The sequence below is a fragment of the Siphateles boraxobius genome, unplaced genomic scaffold (assembly GCF_051911475.1).
Source record: "Siphateles boraxobius isolate OS27281-9 unplaced genomic scaffold, OSU_SipBor_1 26, whole genome shotgun sequence".
NCBI classification, from domain to species: domain Eukaryota; kingdom Metazoa; phylum Chordata; class Actinopteri; order Cypriniformes; family Leuciscidae; genus Siphateles; species Siphateles boraxobius.
This window is the reverse complement of record NW_027508876.1, coordinates 7115350-7135359: the sequence shown is the minus strand read 5'-3', so window position 1 is coordinate 7135359 and position 20010 is coordinate 7115350. Positions and strand designations below refer to the sequence as shown.

Here is a 20010-nt window from a genome sequence, read left to right as displayed (position 1 = left end):
TATTTATTCTGATTATATGTTGAAAAATCAAAAAATAGGTTTGGTTTTACACTATATTTGCATATATGTATATGATATTTAGTGAAAAATGTTTAGACTTCAGTTGTCTCGCAAGTCCGACAACAAAATGAATCCAGCCCTTTGAAAGATTCAGCTCGAAGGCCGGTCAGCGCCCTCTGGAGGGAGACACCATATCGCATCCTTGCATGTAATGTGGACTGATAGGCTTGTGTGCATTTGTGAATCAAGGCCACGGAACAAGTCTCAAAAGTCACGTGATTTGCTGTGCATGAAATTACAGGTACAGATAAAGCATTTGTGGATTGTGAGCAAAGCATAGTGAGTAAGGACGACAATGCATGATTGCTGCGTGTGTGGATCTCTCCCGTGCATCTGTGGATTGCTTTGTGTGTGTGTGTATCTCTCGCGTGCATGTGTGGATTGCTGTGTGTGAGTGGATCTCTTGCCTGCATTTGTGGATTGCTATGTGTGTGTGTGGATCTGTCGCGTGCATTTGTGGATTGATTTGCATGTGTGGATCTCTCCCGTGCATCTTTGGATTGCTTTGTGTGTGTGTGTGTGTGTGTGTGTGTGTGTGTGTGTGTGTGTGTGTGTGTGTGTGTGTGTGGGTGGGTGGATCTCTCAGCTGCTTTTGTGGATTGATTTGCGTGTGTGGATCTCTCGCGTGCATCTGTGGATTGGTTTGCGTGTGGATCTCTGGTGTGCATCTGTGGATTGGTTTGCGTGTGTGGATCTCTGGTGTGCATTTGTGGGTTGATTTGCATGTGTGGATCTCTGGTGTGCATCTGTGGATTGATTTGCGTGTGTGGATCTCTGGTGTGCATCTGTGGATTGGTTTGCGTGTGTGGATCTCTCGCGTGCATTTGTGGATTGGTGCGCGCGCATGCGGATCTCTCGCGTGTATTTGTGGAAGGTTTAGAGACTGTTTTCACTCCATACAGTTGTTTTGTCTGTCACACAGAGTTTGGTCTTTGAGACAGACCAGATGTATTGAGACTCACCGGTTACATTGGAGAAGTTGTATCCACTGCTCTTCACATCTTCAAACACAGTATAGAGTGTAAATGAGTATTCAGTCCCTGGAGACAGAGACGTGACCGTATGTTCCACTAAAGAATCATATATTGATACATCTATTGGAGGCCCGTCTTTATTCCAGTATTTCAGCTCATAAGTGTAATCGTCACGGTTGTCGACTTTTTCCCATTTTAATGTTATATCAGACTCATTCCGATCGAAGACCGTAACACTCCCAACATTAGATGGAACTGAAAAAGAAAGAAACAGAAATTGGCATGTAGCAGTTAGAAATCACATCTACAAATGTCTGAATGTTTGCATTATAAAAATTAAAAAAAATCAAGGAATCAAAATTTATTTTAAAGAAAGACTGAACAAGCACATTGTGGCGAGGGGGGCGTGGTCTCGCGAAGTCTGTAGAGAGACGAGTCAGCGAGCTGTGCGGTGAGTAAGTAGGTCAAGTGCAGATGATGAACACCTGTGTCTGATTGCAGTGATTGGCGTGGAGACCGCATATAAGCTGCCAGGAATGAGTGAGCGGGGAGAGAGAGGCTTGGGACTCGCACGCGACCCGCAGCAGATCGGACTGAGTTTACTCAAGGGGAAAGAGTTGCCGATCAAACGGACTGAGTTTTGCTAAAGTGGAAAGAGCAGTCATCTGACTGAACTGTGAGAGCTGGAGACATACAGCGTGAGCTGGTACAGCGGGCAGAGTGTCTCATATATTGTGCTGTAGTGTTTCACTACGGTGAATGTGCACGAGCGCCCCTTTTTGTTTCTTTTATTTCTTTGTTTATAAATAAAGTGCGAGTCCCAATTCCGCCGGTCCTGTCTTCTTCTTCCTACACCCACGCTGAGTTTCACTACACACATCATATTTGTTCTGAATTACTGTGAGAGCCTGTGTGAAGATAGTTCAGAGAAAAGCTCTAGCAACATTTGAGTACAACATGCGACTGATTCCCAAATCTGAACCACTGTACATTGCAAATGCAATATGGTCAATAATTGAAGTTCTCACAAATAAGCAGTGATTATATATCTATATTCCTTATGTACATTCATAACTTAATTTAAAATAACATTTAAAGGCGTTTCTTTTAAATAATTATTTAAAAGAAAATTGAAATAATTGTAATAATTTTTATTATATATACATTATATATTAAAATTTAACAGAATCCAGTAAAACCTAAAATGTTGCTACTATATGTTTTTATTTAATTGGATTAAGTTTGATAATTTGTTACCTAATGTAATGAAAATCATACATTTTTATGTGTGCATTAGTTTTCAAATACTTTTATTCTCTGTACTGTTTTTAATTAAGTAAATCCAAGAGTTAATTGAATGTTTCATTTAGTTTTACTTGCGGTTTGCAAATAGATAACATGTAGCTGAAATTGTGAAGAATACATTAACTTTTAAGAAGGAAAAGTTAACAATTAACTCAAATACAATTTTAGCTTAAATGCTAGAATGATAATATTTATATAAGGTTTACAGTCTATTTAATCTATTTTCATTTTAATGTAGAAGAATTTGAATTGTAGCTATATTACCACAATTCTTCAGTTGATCTACAGAGAAAACACTTTATATATTCAAAAACCTTAATGACTCACTTACCAGTTACAGCCGAGAATTTATATCCATCGCTCTGAATCTCATTAAACACAGTGTGAAGTGTAAAGGAGTAATTAGTTCCAGGAGACCGAGAGGAGACTGTATAAGTTACTACAGTATCTCTTTCTGTTACAGTGATCAGACCGATTTGGACACTGCCGTTCGTCAGTTTATAACTGTAACTTGTGTTGCCGTCAACTACATCCCATCGGAATGTTAATTCAGTCTCTGTTCGTTTAGTTAATGAAACATTTTTAACATCAGCGGGTTGCATTTGTCCCTAAGGGGAAGAAATGACATTCATTAAATAATCAAATATTCTATAAAGAAACAAAATTACAAAACAATCATTATGTTAATAAATTCTAGATATTTCAGCCTACTTGTTATATAAAAATGAGAGTGATAAATTCAGTAGTTTTCAATCCTGGTCCTATGGAGCAACTGCTCTGCACATCTTGTATGTTTCCCTCGTCAGTCACATCCAATTCAACTCTTGGAGTCTCTACTTTTCAACTGACGAGATTAATCAGGGAACATACAATATGTGAAGAGATGGGGCTTTGTGAAGCACTGATATAAAATATGGGCACACTAACAACACATAAAATAAAGCCTTTTTTAAAAAGATGTAAAAGTAAAATTATATCAAATTGAATTGAATAATTCTTAAGTATTATTCATATTACGCATTAAGAAATTTAAATGAGTAAAAAAAAATAGAGCTAAATGAAACCTTTTGTCTTAATGGAACAAGAGGTTATTAACTATAACCCCATCAAGGTCAGCAAGGAAACTTGGAGTACAGTTAGACAACTCCATCTTATCTTATCACATCACAAGCCTTTGCCAAGGCTCTTGACAGTACTGCAGTGCTCTTTTAGCCATTCATCCTAATGTGAAATCATCAAACCTACAGTATATTACACCTCTCTTCACTAGCTGCCAAGTTTAAGCGAAGACTGTGGGTGCTTCTCAATTGGAAGACTGTATCCTAAGGCTGACCTTCTTTGACCAGTACTATGAGGCATCCATGTTTCTGTCACACTTTATTTTAGATGGCTTTAACTACTATTTTTTACTATTTTACTATTTATAAAAATTGTATTGTTTCAAGTGGTTTATTAAGTCCACCTAACATAAAGTGTGACCAAATCTTTTATCATCAAGCGCTGTGATCAAGTGCCGTCGAAGGTCGTCTCAATTTGAAGGATCCTTGGAAGGCGGCCTTCGTTTTTGCGTCTTTCATCCAGCAATATTTGAAGGATACATCACATGTAATATAGACTTTTTAATGTAGTTTGAGCTTAAGATTCATGTCAGATTTTATTGCTGATTTGAAAGTTATTGAAATTTGAGTTTGGCAAGCAGTTTTTGATATTTTGTTATTTCCTCATTGAAGTAGATAGGAGTCGGTCTTGCACTCCTGAAATATGTCCGCCTAGTGAATTGACTTTCCTTAAGAGGGACTTCAGTTTAAGTCACTGTGGCTTACATTTGGTACTGTTGCTGAATCTACACTCTATTAATTTAGAAATTCCTGATGTGGTCAGTGAGTGAACAGCAAAAAAAATCACTAATCCTAACTCTCATATTCACTACGATGGTGAATTATCTTCCCACTCCAAGAGAACAGCTGAAAACATAACTTTTCCATGAGCACTTGCAGGCTAACATCTGATAACGCGCTTAATCTTAAAAAAAATATATTTATAATTTTATTTTCATGATTAAAAAATATAGGTAATATTATCACAATCTGTAATGCATTAATCTTTGTTTACAAAGTTAGTAAAAATACAACTGTTCATTAATAATTCATGTTAGCTCAGAACCATTAAATAATATTGATTTTTAAAATGTATTATAAATGTTGAAATTAACATTACCTAAGATTAATAAAGGCTTTAGAAGTATTCATTAGGGTTAATTAGTGTAGGCCTGGTTCACAGACAGGGTTCAGATTAAGCCAGGATTTGGCCTTGGTTCAGTTAGGACATTTAAATAGCTTTTATAAATGTGCCCTAGAAAACAAAAAAAAAAACATTAATGATGTGCATATTTAGACAAAACAATGGCACTGTCATATTTTAAGATCTGTCAGTACAAATTACTTTCAGTTAAGACAGCTCCAACTTGCATTTTAGACTAGGCTTAAAGGTACAATATGAAGGATTTTTGCAGTAAAATATCCAAAAACCACTAGGCCAATGTTATATACTTTGTTTAGTTGATTACTTACAATATCCCAAATGTTTCAAACAATTTGTAAATCGTGAGAAAATTGCGATTTTAACCAAGGAAACGGGGCGTGTGAGCAGGGGTGAGGAGTCGCCAGTCAATGACGTCATATCCGCGTTACCCTCGGTTTCCGCCAGGTTTGACCTCGTACTGCCATAGTAACCATGGCGACAGAAGTTGACAACTGGCCTGTTATGCCTAGCAAAACGCTCGTGCTGTTGTTGTTTTATTCAAACATTTTGGATCATGGCAAACAGACTTTGAGACAAAAAGAGGACTAAAACGAAGATCAGCATCTTTCGAGATGCCGAGAGCTCCACGTCTGCGACTAACTTCGACTTGACAGAGACGCATGACTTGACAGAGTGTTGCATGTACTTTTAGACAGGTGAGCAAATGTACATAAAACTATCAATGTTATTTAGTTCAACATGATGAAATGTTAGAATATGATCTGTATGTTATTCTAAGGTTGATCTAGCTTAACGTACTTAGTCTCATACAGCCAACACACAACCTAACTAACAACATTCAACACACTCAAATGCCGTTTAGTGTGATAGTGTAACTGTTAGAGCAAGTGAAACAGCGCTGCGTTACCTCAAATTTGATTCGTCTAATAAACTGTCCTGTGTGAGTATTATTTCAGGACTTGCGTGTAGTTCGGTAGAATGAAATGTCCTTATTCTTTTATATCCGCGGGTATACGTCTAGCAATCGCGCCCTGCTTCATACCACAGTCATGTTAAAAACATTAATGTATTCACTCATCCATAAAAGATCCATCAGCTTGACGACAAGATCCATAATTCAGCTTAATGTGGAATATACGTCATCAGTATACGCCTTTGTTATTTTAAGAGGTTAGCGACCCCTGGTGGCGAAAAATCCTTGCATATTGTACCTTTAAGCCTTAATTGTCTGTGAAACTGGGGGGTAGTTTACTAATAACAAATGAAAGCTTATTTGTAAAGGGTTATCAAAATATCACTAGAATTACTCAAATTAACTCTTTACAGTTCATTTAGGTCATTTACTATGATATTTATTACAAACACAATAAAATGTTCAGAATGTGTTTACTTGAGGCAGATGCAAATTGAAATCGCAATATTGCATGATATAGGCTTGTAAAATCAAACACAAAAGCCATTGTGTGAATGACGTCTGATGTTTCATGACACTGAGCTACACAAATGCACACACAGTGGCATGGCAAATAAACAGTAAAATATATTTGCATAATATTACCAACAGCTTATCATAAACTATAGGCTAAAAATCTCTTTTTCCATTTGACATTTCAAAACGGTCCTGTATAAAAAGTAAATTTCAACCACTTATCTGGACGCGTCACTGAAACAATCTATAACTAGTACTGAATGATTATCTTTGACAATTTACCGTAACATGGAAGTCATTTTGAAAACAGCACATGGATTGATAGAAAAGATGTTGACACAACAAATATCGTATGCTGACGAAAATAGGGCATGATGATCTGGCAGCTTGTTTGAAACACAAAGTACTTAAAAGTTTAGTAGCCTCTTCTCGTGCACTATTGTATAAACATTTTTGAAATACTAGGATCATAAAAAGCGGAGGTATACAAGTTATTTAGAACATTATGTAGAATGATGTACACAAACAAATTATTAATATTTCAGCTTCTTTGAAGCAGCCACCCTTTACAAAATCAGCTTATTCTCTCATCCAGCATCATGAAATGAATCCTGAGATGATTTTTTATAATTATTGAAAGAGTCCCATTATGCTGGACAATGGCTTCACTATCTGAGAATCTGTTTCAGAAGAGCCAACTAAATAAAATATTATATTGCATCATAAGATGTTTTTTTTTTGTGTGTTTAGAATAAATGGCCTGATTGAAAGTTACAGCACATCCAGTATATTTAGTCACAAATGTATTACATTCTCTTTTAAATGCCTTCTGCACCGAAGACCATAAAAGGTCACTATAGACAATAAAGTTATAACCATTACAGTAAGACCTTATGATCAGCTGAATGATAACAGATACAGTATTCCTGGCTATCATTTACATTCAGAACTTTGGACTGGGATGGTATTTCAGGAGTGAAACATTAGACCCATAAATATAAAATATGAATCCACAGATTTGTTTATCTCAACACATGCCATTTAGATGGGCACAACAACATGAAAAATGCAAAGAAAAATATTTAACAAATGCTTAGAAATGTGTCTTTATATTTCAACTACTGCTTCCCTTGCCTATTAGGAAATAAGAAATCACTCACACGCACACGCACACGCACACACACACACACACACACAAACACACAAACACACAAACACACAAACACACAAACACACACACACGTTTCTGGACCTATGTAACAATGTAACAAATTTGCATAATGCCAGTCTATGGTCTTCATTGGCTGCCCGCGAACAACGCCTATTTTGCCCCACCCTCAAACACTGTACTTGTATCTGAAGCCTGGAAGAGTTTGGTTCGTGTTTTCGACATGTCGAGAAGACGCTGTTTTCAGCGCTGCAAATCCACTTTGCATGCAAAATGATGAGGACTCAAATTGATACGGAAAACTCCATACTGTTCACATCTTGGTGTATCAAGTGCTGAAGAAGCTCAGACACGCGCTGTAAGCGGTAGACCAATCACAACACACTGAGCCTTCTGACCAATCAGAGCAGAGTAGGCTCGGGGAAACGAGGGGTTTAAAGTATTAGTTCACTTCAGATTTTCTGATAATTTACTCACCTCCACGTCATCCAAGAAAGATGTTCATGTCTTTCTTTCTTCGGTCAAAAAGAAATCAAGGTTTTTGAGGAAAACATTCCAGGATTTTTCTCCATAGTGGAATTTTACAGCAACTTTAATGGTCGAAATTGCAGTTTCAATGCAGCTTCAAAGGGCTCTACACGATCCCAGTCGAGGGATAAGGGTCTTATCTTGGGAAATGATCGGTCATTTAAAAAAAAAAACATTTATATACCTTCAAACCACAAATGCTCGTCTTGCACTTGCTGCGATACATCACACATTACATAATCACGTTGAAAGGTCACGAGTGTTATGGTTCAAGGGTGTCAGGGTGGAAAAACTCCATCTAATTTTCTCCTCCAACTACAAAATTGTCCAACATCATTGTTGTTCCTTTTATTTAATTTTTTTAAATGTCGTTTAACTTTGCACGTCTTTGCACATTTGCTTTGTAAACACTAGATCTGTACTTCCACCTACGTCACGCATGACCTACATAACGTGATTATATAATGCGTGGCGCATCGCAGCTAGTGCAAGACGAGCATTTGTGGTTAAAAAGTATATAAATGTTTTTTTTTTGAAAATGGCCGGTCGTTTCGCTAGATAAGACCTTTATTCCTCGACTGGGATCATGTAGAGCCCGTTGAAGCTGCATTGAAACTGCAATTTCGACCATCAAACCATTGGTTGCCGTTGTTGTGCCGAATTTTGACTCCCTTCAAAATTATTACCCCCCTTGGTTGAAATCAGTATCTGATTGCCTAATCCTAACCCAACCCCTAATCCTAACCCCTCCCCCACAACTAATCCTAAACCTACCATACTAGGGGGGTAATAATTTGGCGGGGGTCTGAATTCGGCACCACACCGTTGAAGTCCACTATATGGAGAAAAATCCTGGAATGTTTCAACTGAAGAAAGAAAGACATGAACATCATAGATGACGTGGGGGTGGGTCAATTATCAGGAAATGTTTTTTCTGAAGTGAACTAATCCTTTAAGGGGAAATTGAAACTACGAATGAATCATTTTAAACTCTTTGAGAAAATGTATGTCATGAGAAGTGTTTTTTTTTTTTTTTTTTTTTTTTACCTTGAATGCATCTAAACTTGTAATAGCACAATAGGGGTGCTTCCATTATTTATTTATTTTTTTCTTGCAACAAGTAGAATCAACCATCACACCCTCACCTTGCCTTACTCCCAGAACTTTTTGACTCGATTCGATTTCAGATTTGATTCGAAGGATGTATTCCAAACTAATGTTTCCAATTTTTATTGATTACTGAGTTTACTGTTACTGTGTGACAGAGTGTGTGCTATTTTTAAGGACTGTTTAAAACAGTGTGGGCCAGTAGCATCACTACAAATATTGAAACTTGAACTGATAATGAAAAGTTGAATTGTGAAAATAACACGTCAAATTGTGAAAAATGCGATTCATTGTGGCGCCTCAATACTGTTGCATCTGAACAGGAAGGTCCCAGACTGAGACGCTGCGATAGGCAACCCTACAAAGGACAGGTGGCTTAGAAAACGGATGGATGGATGGCATATTCATTGTTTATGAAGTCATAATTTCATTCCATAGTGCTAAATTTAATACAAAAAGCCTCGGAATTGAAAAATTGCTTCTTTTTTGGAATCGAGTCCAACCCTACTTCATATTTTCTAGCAGAAAATTCACTAACCCAATGTTAGATGCCCATGTGCGAGAAAATTGGGGTTGTCTGAACTAATCAAATACAAATTACATTTGTTTGTTTGTTTGTTTTCAAAGCCTATAAAATACAAACAGTATTTTGTTTTTCACACACACACACACACACACACACACACACACACACACACACACACACACACACACACACACACACACACACACACACACACACACACACACACACACACACACGTTCAAAAGTTTTATTGTTTTTTTAAAAAGAAGACTCTTATGCCCATTAAGTCTGCATTTATTTGATCAACATACACTAAAAATCGTAAAATATTATTACAATTAAAAAAAATCTGTATCATTACTCATCATTGCAAACCAGCTTATTCAATACGCTGATTCATTGCTCAAGAAACATTTCTTATTACCATCAGTATGAAAAGCAAGTTTTACTACTATTTTTATAATACTTTTTTGATGAAACGAAAGTTTCTGCATTTATTTGAAATGGAAATCTTTTGTAACATTATAGTCTGTATGTCAATTTAGTCAAATTAATGAATGATTGCTGTATAAAAGTATTATTTAAAAAACATTACTGTTCCTAAACTTTTATTAACCTTTTGCCAAGACCATTTTGACAATACTTGGAGAGTTACATTGACTCATAGTTTCCCTTTGTATTTATACAAGTCTTTAAGTCTTTACAAACAGAGCTAATCTTTGACTTTGATGTGCTTTATTTCACTGGTATCGGCCACAGGTGTATTTGTCATGTTGCATATGGCTATGGTTTTACAATCTGACACCCGAATGTCAGGATACCACAAATAACAGTTGTATGTATATAGAGTAAGAGTGACTTACCAATGCAGAAACAGCACACAGCAAAACTAAAGTCAAAACTCGTTCCATGATCAACCCGGTATGTAGTCAAAGTAAACAGCTTTACCTAATTAACCCTTGCATTCACAAATTGTTTCCAAAAGAACTAGTCAAGCCTGTTGGCATTACAGCGTTTACACATGACAGCTTTAGTGTGTATTTAGTCTCTAAACTCTTGGTTTCTGTCGCTTCTCTCTGCCTCTGTTCTCTCTCAGCTGACTGATAATGACTTGTTTTATTGCCACTTCTCCTTTTTCTCATGACGGGAAAACAATGTACAACAACCTTTGTCCTACCTTTAAGCAAAGTTCTTCCTTATTTTAAAACTCCTCCTTTTTATTCTTTCCCCCAACTATTTATAACTCACTGTTCTCCCGTTTTAAATGGCCCTCACCCTTCTCTATGCTTTATTATTATGTTGGTCTTCCTCTTTCACTTATTTTACCTTTTTTTTTTTATTAAATTTTTTTATTTTCTTTATTTTGGGATAAACTTTCTTACCACAATGAACCAAAGGAAATACAAAAAAGGAATACAATTGAGTTGTCATCACTTAGTGTTTTTAGTTTTCTCCTTTGGATGAATGGTGCATGCTGGGGATTGGCAAGTTAACAAAATAATCTAGAATCCTCTCAAATGATCAAACTCAGACAAATACCTTATTATTCTTGCCTTTATTATAATAACAACAGACAAACGTTAAGGCTTTAGCTCCATGGCTGAGATGGGTGTGTCTTGATATCTGATAATGTGCACATCATGTTATAGGTTTTGTGTAAAGTGAACACAGGGAGTATTTCTATCTAATCTATAGCAGAGTATTTTTTTCCCCTGATGATGTAAATCACACATATAAATATATAAAATGTATTAACAAACAACTTCCCTTAAATGTAAACTGTCTGTGGTCTAATAAGACGTGGAGGAAATGAACTGTGTAGGGTTTAGTTTACTTTTAATTAGCAGCCAACACAGGAGGAGTGCTGTCAGCACTAATGTAATTGTTTCCCACTCGGTTTTTCACTTCTCATGTTACAGAATTGCTTTTGCTTTTTTTTCCACTATTTTTTGTTCCACTTTAGACACTCTACTAATAACTTGTAAGTACAGTACCTTTGCAACTAGTCAACTAACTCTTATTATATGTCAACTAACTCCCAGATTATTAATAGACCGTTAGGGGTAGGGTTAGTAAATAGAACTGAAAAGTTAGTTATAGTTAGTAGAATGTCTAAAGTGGACCATCGAAATAAAGTAACCTTTTTTGCCAAACATTATATGTGAAAGTGTGATGCAGAATTATATAGCTGAATATGGACAAACAAACAAACAACAGGCAGTGAACAAGAAAAGTTTAACCATGATTACTTGAGAGAAAATCATTGCAGACATGACGTATATTTGTCAAAAGCAGCGCAACAGGTTCTTCCACTAAAAACAAACACCTGCCTTGCAACCTTCCACTGTACTGATGTCATTATGATCAACACAACACTTGTTTTGTCAACTGGCACTTTCCACGGATGGAGTACAAATTGGTATCCCGTTTCGTTATTATCCACCATACAAAATAACATGACAAATTTCTAGTTTTAAAACATACAATTACTGTAATAATAATAATAATAATTATAGTAATAATTATAATTATTATTTTTTATTTCCACCAACTAATATGTAGGGGGCACTTATATGACACTGTTTTCAAAAATAAGAAATAAAAACTTTTTTGTGTTTTGGCGCATTTATGACAACTGAACTTTTGAAAACGGGTTTAAAAGTGCACGTTTTTTAAACAGTACAGTAATCATCTCCGTCTGAACTACAAAAACGCGAATTTGCAAAAACGTGAAAGCATGGACATGCGTATTACATTCTCATTCTAGGGCTATGCAAAAAAAAATTAATTTTTCAATTAATTGTCTTTTAAAATGTGGTCGATTCGATATCGATTCTCAAAAGCCACAAGTTGATATTTTTTCCGTAATTATTTCTGCAAACATTGAACATAATGAGTGTTTCTCATTGCGTCCTTCCTAGTTCAGTCCTTCAGAGGCTAGTGTCCTCCTCAGCAATTAAACGCTAGAATGAGACAGTCTAGTAAAGTTTCCGCCCCCACGGTCACGGCACGAAAATACTATTAACTTAAAGGTCCCATATTGTCAAAACTGAAATTTCCTGGCTTTTTTCATGATAACAGAGGTCTAGGGGCTATGAAACTACCATATAAGTTTCAAAACAGTCGATCCACAAACAAATGCACACAGCCTGCATAAAGTAGCTGTTCCTTTTCACAAGCCTTTGTGACTTCTGTATATTTGTGATGTCAGAACTACTCAGTCACCAATGGTGGGTCACTCAGAAAACAACACGCCAATCAGAAGAGAGGTTCTTGAATATTAAGTAGACAGGCCAAAATCGACCTGTTCTTGGCAGAGCTCCTAAGAAAGGAGCTGTAAAAATATATTGACGTGGTTTTTGGTACTTATACCGCAAATATATTCTTAAGGACATCAAAACCTAAAATAAAACTTCAGAAAGTTGTACAATATGGGACCTTTAATTTTGGAAAAATACTTTGTATTACAAATCTTTATATTAACTGGCTTTTTATTAATCCAATACAGTGAATGACAGCCGTCTGCGGTCTCCCAGTGGCTTACTTTATTGACAGTTTAGTGTAAGTGATTAACTTACAGCAAAACAAAAGATAACATCTTTGCTTTCATGTCCGAAAACATTATTTTTGTCTTACATTTTTATAATAAACTCATACAAGCTCATTACCGACTCGTTTTCCATCAGTTTATTTTCGTGAATTGGAATGTGTGCAAAGGATTGTGGGTGATTGAAGGCATCGAATCATAAAATCTGAAGCTGCCTTCCAAGCATCCTTCAAATTGAGATGGCGTTCAGTGACTTTTGATGACGTGGCAGCCGAGATATGGAGCCTTCGTAGGATGCAGCCTACGAGAAACACCCGCTATCTGATTAATAATAATAATAATAATTCATTACATTTATCTCCTCAACCCCTCCACCAATGTGCAGCATCCACCTGGATGATGCGACGGCAGCCATATTGCGCCAGAACGCCCTCAAAACACCAGCTTATTGGTGGAGAGGAGACAGAGTGATGAAGCCAATCGGTACATAGGGATGATAAGGAGGCCATGATGGACAGAGGCCAGTGGGCAAGTTTTGATTAAGATAAAAAGTTAAAGGTAGGTTATAAACAAACTGCATCACGGTCCCACGAATTCAACGTCACCACTCCTAAGCTTCCGACAACTCTTTCAGTTTTATCTAAAAAACATTTTCCCAGAACATCTGAGTTAGAATAGTTTATAAGAGGACAATTATAAGCATAACGATGCTGTAAAATCACGAGTGGGTTATTACGTTTTTTTTTATGTCGTAAAATAAAACTTGAAAGTGTCTTGAGCTTGTGTTCACCACAGACCTTATTTCAGCCATTTAACCAAAATCCCATTAAAAAAAACCATTGACTTTGGGACGATGGAACCAGAAGTGCTAAAATACTCCTTCCGCGTTTTGACCTATATGGTTTTGACCTACAAACTGACTACAAACACTCGATATTGAATTGGGGGCAGGGTTTTATTTTAGCGCACCTCTCCATCTCTCACTCATAGCAGACTAGTTGGAGGGGAGTGGTTAAGTGTTTTAAACCGTCAAACTGACGTCATCGTAAAAGGAACGCCATTCCAGAATGGAAGTAACTTTTCAGAATTTAATTAAAGATTACCACGAGAAACCATTTTTTCTGTGTATTAACTTGCACTGATTAATTGTTCAGTGTAACCCTAAGACAAGTAATGTGTGCTAACACAGGGTCAATTTTGATTTAATGGCGACTTTAAACGGATAAATACAGACAATTTTATCTCAAAATGCCCACCTTTGGGAGTATCCAAGTAAACAGTAGAGAAAGAACACATGTGTATCATTACATTGGAACCTGGCATTCGCCTTTAACGTGACAGCAGCCTAATATTCATGCTGCTGTGTTCTTAATGTTAATCATACTACAAAAGACAGTGTTTAGGGTGCCATTTGGGACAGGGTCGCAGCTCTAAAAGTTGAAGGGGATCTGTCTCCGACGGTGAATGACAAATTAACCATATATTATAAAATGTATACACAACACAGATGATACAGTGCATAAGTACATAATGTATAAGTGCATAGTTTATAATGTTTCACAACTATAGTTATTGTGCTTCCTCTGAAATATGCACTTGATTGACGTCTTTAACCGTGGCGCTTGCATCTCACGTCTTTTGCAGTGTCTCGCGGATGACTAATGGAAGCTTGTTTCCGCCACAGAATAACATTTTTAAAGATAATTGAGACTTTTTATCTCACAATTGCAAGTTTATATCACACAATTCTGACTTTATATCTTGCAATTCTGAGAAATAAAGTCAGAATTGCGAGATATAAAGTCAGAATTGTGTGATATAAAGTCGCAATTGCTTGTAATAAAGTCAGAATTCTGAGATATAAACTCACAATTGCAAAATATAAACTCACAATTGGGAAAAATAAACTTGCAATTCTGACTTCTTTTCTCGCAATTGCGGGTTTATATCTTGCGAATCACCTTTTCTCAGAATTGTGAGATATAAACTCGCACTTGAGAGTTATCTTTATATTCTTTATTAAAGCTGCAGTAGGGAATTTTGAGAAAATGTTGACTTAGCCTGAAAATTTGAAGAAGCACAACTTACAGGTCTAACCCCCTTGCTCTCTGCTGCACTACAGTCCTCCCTCCACAGCTCCTCCCACACAGCGGAGCCTGCCGTGAACGCGCAGGCTAGTAAGCAGGACCACCAATGACGGCGGATTATAAACAGTTATGGAACATTCACTAATAGGGACGAAACATCAACAATATGCTTTACATTGACTATGGCCTGCCCATAATTTTACTACAAACTTGGTCCTCAAATCATTATGTATTTTGCAAACATGTAACTTTATAAGGTTGCACTCTTTCTATAAGTTATAGCTACTAAGATAACGTTAAAGGATTAGTTCACTTTAAAAAAAAACTTTTGCTGATAATTTACTCACCCCCATGTCATCCAAGATGTCCAAGTCTTTCTTTCTTCATTCGAAAAGAAATTAAGTTTTTTGATGAAAGCATTCCAGGCTTTTTCTCCATATAATGGACTTCAATAGGACACAAACGTTTCGAGGACCAAATGACAGTTTCAGCGCAGCTTCAAAGGGTTTTAAACGATACCAGACGATGAATAAGGGTCTTATCTAGTGAAACGATCGGTCATTTCACTAATAAATAAAAAACTTAGTTTTATAAGCACAAATGCTCGCCTTGCTCTGTTCTGTGAACAATCCAAATGAACAAATCTTTTTTCGAGTCATTTCGTTCGTTGAATGAACGAAATGACTCGAAAAAAGATTTGTTCATTTGGATGAACGAGTTTGAACAGGAGAGTCACGAACGACGGTACTTGCTCGCGCTGTGCAAGAGAGGGGTGATCAGCGCGTACACGAGCGTGATTGACACTGCTAAGACATTCCTCCTGGCTCTGATTGATTGTTTCTGACCGGGAGCGGTGTATTTCTGCAAATGGCAGTAGGACCACAGGGAGGAGCCAGAGGAGCTTGATTTTTTCCACAGATTATCTGTCTCATATTCTACTTTCAGGACATAATGAGAGTTTTAACAAATATTTGTTTACAAAAGCTACCTACTGGAGCTTTAATCTATAATCTTTCTAATTCTAATGAAAAAAAGACTAATTTTTTCCTCAGAATTGCAAGTTTATATCTCACAATTCTGACTTTATATCATGCAATTCTGACTTTATAACACACAATTGCGACTTTATATCACGAAATACTGAGAAAAAAGTCAGAATTGCGAGATGTAAACTCGCAATGGTGAGATAAAAAGTCGCAATTACCTTTTTTATTTTTTGTTCTGTGGCGGAAACAAGATTGCATACATTATAAAAACGTGGTGCTCAAGTTAAAAAAAAAAGTTATTTTAATAAACACCTAGGGTCACCGCACTTTTTTTCCATCAAAAACTCAACAACACTCACCAGCAAAAATTATGACAGCCTACTAAATCATAGAGATTAAAAAGTATAATGTATTAGATAAAAAGTCGAAAATGTGACTTTCTATGTCATAAAGGACTTTGACTTTTTATGTCATAATTTTTGTTCAAAGGTGTTTTTCTTATTTTGTTTTCCATATAGAATAGTCTACGATTGTAGACATTTTCAGAGGTAAAGGTTCAACAGGTAACGTGTAACTCCATCCCAGTAGATGGCGGAATATGGACCAAAAGCTGGTCTGCCAACCGCCATAAAACATAAAAGAAGAAGACTCCTAAACTCTAGATGCCGCTGTGTAAGTAAAAACCAATAGGGAGGCGCATAGGGGATTATCACGCTGATACGTAGTACTTCCGCATTCAGTGATCTTTGTGCACTGTCACTTCCGGTGAATCACTCTGGCGAATCCATGATGGACGACCCGTTTACTTATACTGCATCCCTCGTAAATTTACCCAAAATAACTTTTTCTGACGTACATCGATTAACTGAACAACATTCCATCACAGCCCGCTCCAAAGTGGACAAGGGATACAGTTTCTTTTTCGAGAACTTCATCTACGACTACGAAGGTGAGTGGCTATTAGCTAGCTAACGCTAGCTAACATAAGATTAGCTAGGTAGGTTAGTTTATGCTAATGTCAGTTTGGCGTCAGCTCAGATGTTCGTATGGTTAAACCCACATAAATTAAGATTATTCATGAGGCTGAGTCAATTCACCCATTTCATTTGTATTCTGAAAGGAAGAAGGTTAGCCTCTCAGTGTCAACTAGATAACGTCAGCATACGAGTGTCCCTTTTGCTAGAATGAACAATCCACAGTATATGCATTAATTATAATTTTGTCCACCAGTGTCCAACATCATTGACAGGGCGGTTGCTGTCAGGTCTAGGTGTTACAGGTCAATGAGGAAGCGAGAACAGTCACATTATTTGAAGGTTATTTTAGGAAGCTAAGGCAAGAAGTTTAACCCCTTCCACTGTTGCCTGTTTACATCAAGTCAGTCAACAGCCATGTGCAATAAATTGCTATACCTTTGTGACATACAATATCATGAAAATGTAACTTTGCATTTAAATTCTTTAATATCCTGTTTGTACAATCCAACATGTTAATGGTGTAAGGGGTTAACTACTCTACTGCGGTTGCAGATTTCCTAGAATTTTTGGTTAATTGTAATGTTATTCCTTACATTTCTATATCATTTGAAAACGATTTTCATTTTAGTTTGACTTTATCAACTAAAATTGTGTTGTGTCTTTAATGTAGATTTTTTTCCAAGCTGATGCAGCCGAACTTCAAGAAACCTCATGCAGCTGTACAGCAGGCAAGGCTCTGTGCAACCATCTAGTGGCCTTGTTGTTCCAGAGTGCCCATTACAGCATGTTGCAGGTGAGAGCTGTGGTCTGGGATGATGTTTACATGGGCAGGAGTGACACTGCCATTGATTGTTAACAAGGGCTGTGCAATTAATTTAATTTCGATTTCATTTTCGATTTTGGCTCACAACGATCACCTAAATAGTACTTTTTTTAATTGATTGTTTAAACATTAATCTCATAAAATTATTACAGTTGTAATTTTGCAGTGTAAATTAATTAATTTGATTGATAACAGCCCTGTTTATTTAAAACTGAATTTGATCAAATGTAAGAATTTGACATAAAAGATTGTCCTTTATAAAGGTAAATAACGCTCTGGTGACCCCCCTACAACAAATTACTTCGTAAACATGTCACATTTTTTACCACTTGTGACTTTGCAGTTCTGTTTAATAGGTCAAAAAGTACAATAAATGGACAAATTTAGATTTATTTTAAGAATTGTTGAAAGGTGTCTTTTTAATAAATGCAACACGTTCCCAAAGTCAAATAAGCGTGATTTCAATACTGACCAAAATAATCTTGATTATGATTTTTTCCATAATCGAGCAGCCCTAGCACATCCTCAATCCCGTTTTGCTCTTCTATCTCTTGTTCTGCAGGTGAGAGCTGTTCCACCACCTGTGGCCTGCACAAGTTCTCTGCAAACATGGCATCGACCAAGGACAAAGGTAACATTGTAGCTGCGCGGAGCTGCACCGCATTGAATAGACTTCCAGTCTATTTTTCAGCCGGGGCGTGAGCTGCCTTGCGTGCCACCCTTCGCTCCACTAGCAGTGTGTCCCAAACGTTACGCCTGGGACACACTGGGTGCACGCTGTGGCTGAAAAATAGACTGAAAGTCTATTCAAAGCGGTGCAGCGCATGGGGCTGCCCAGCTGTACGTCTGGCTACATTGATTAACATGGGAGTGAATTGGAAGCTGTGTTTACACCATTACAAGCAAGATACTATTACAATCATGGCTACTTGTTAATATCATTCCCAGGGAATCCATGCAGAGCCGGTTCAGGACTTGGTTGTTAGGAGACCAAAGCCATCCACCAGGAGTGTATGCAAATCAACACTCTATCAAGCATACACAGGTAATGTTACTACTGTAACTAATATCATACTGTTGGCTGCCGTATAATATATAATTATATCTTTCCACTTTTATACACATAGATTATGTAGCAAATATAACACTGCAGTGAGCAATTCCCCAGAAAGACTCTTGCCATCAGAATTGAAAACCAAAACAAGCTGAAAGAGATGTGGGGATAATTTAACACTTAATGTTTTTAATTTTACGTTTCAGGATCCCTCCCTGACCCGCAAGTCTTGTCTCTTGGGAAACGACTGAAAAATCTCAGGCTGCAACCACTAATATCCTCAGTGCTGCATGGCTTGTCTCAACTCTCCATGGTCGACTCCAGGTTCGGACCTGTGCCGCGAGGTTCACCCCTGTCCTACCAGTGTCCTCCTGTGGTCAAACACGGAAATGATGTTCAACACCCAGATGCACCAACATTCCCTAATCTGCCTATAGAGGGGTCAACATTTCCCACTACTTTCCCAAACTTTGACCCAAACTCTCAGCAGTCTCTCCATTTGGACAGCTTAACGGTGACACACGAGATGGCAGCTGAGAGAGAGGAGCAGACACGTGAGAAGTCCGAGTGCCCATTATGGCAAGCTTTACGCAAGCCTAGAGTGACAGCTAGTAGGTTCTATGAGGTTAGCCATGTGAAAGGGCCATCTTCAGGTCAGACCCTGGCAGGGCGGATACTAAAGGGAGTACTCCAAACTCCCGCCATGAAAAGGGGCCTTGAACGCGAGCCACAGGTGCTGGAACAATATTCAAAACATTTCAATGTAAATGTCTCACACTGTGGATTTGTTATCCATCCCGATGCTCCTCACCTCGGGGCTAGCCCCGATGCAAGGGTATATGACCCTAGTGCCATTCCGTGTTTTGGCCTTGCTGAAGTTAAATGCCCAGACATCTCTAGCATTTCTGAGGCAGGACATGTAAAAATGGTGAATGGTCAGGCAAAACTGAAGCAGAATCATAAATACCACTGGCAGGTTCAAGGTCAATTGGCAGTAACTGGATTGAGTTGGTGCGATTTTATAACAGACACTGAGGGAGACTTCACAGTTGAAAGAGTCTGGAGGGATGATGAAATGATAAAAGAGATGAAAAAGAACGTGGACCTGTACTTCTTTGGTACATATATGAATGTGTATCTTCAACAGAAAGTAAAATGAACTAAATTAATAAAGGAA

At 37.3% G+C, this 20010-nt stretch overlaps 1 protein-coding gene across 2 annotated transcripts in view; it reads right to left on the bottom strand.

Moving 5' to 3' along the window:
* Window positions 1-10881, bottom strand: part of LOC143751641 (receptor-type tyrosine-protein phosphatase H-like) — a 38211-nt gene extending 27330 nt beyond the window's left edge. Inside the window, exons 1-3 of one of the 2 annotated variants that reach the window (XM_077244261.1) lie at window positions 10223-10881; window positions 2671-2947; window positions 1023-1289 (exon numbers count right to left, since the gene is read on the bottom strand). In XM_077244261.1, the coding sequence (XP_077100376.1) occupies window positions 1023-1289; window positions 2671-2947; window positions 10223-10270 (592 nt within the window). In that variant the 5' untranslated portion in view covers window positions 10271-10881. Of the gene's footprint in view, window positions 1-1022; window positions 1290-2670; window positions 2948-10222 lie in introns of those variants that run through there. The other variant, XM_077244262.1, reaches the window with a different exon arrangement.
* Between the last annotated feature and the right edge of the window lie 9129 nt (window positions 10882-20010).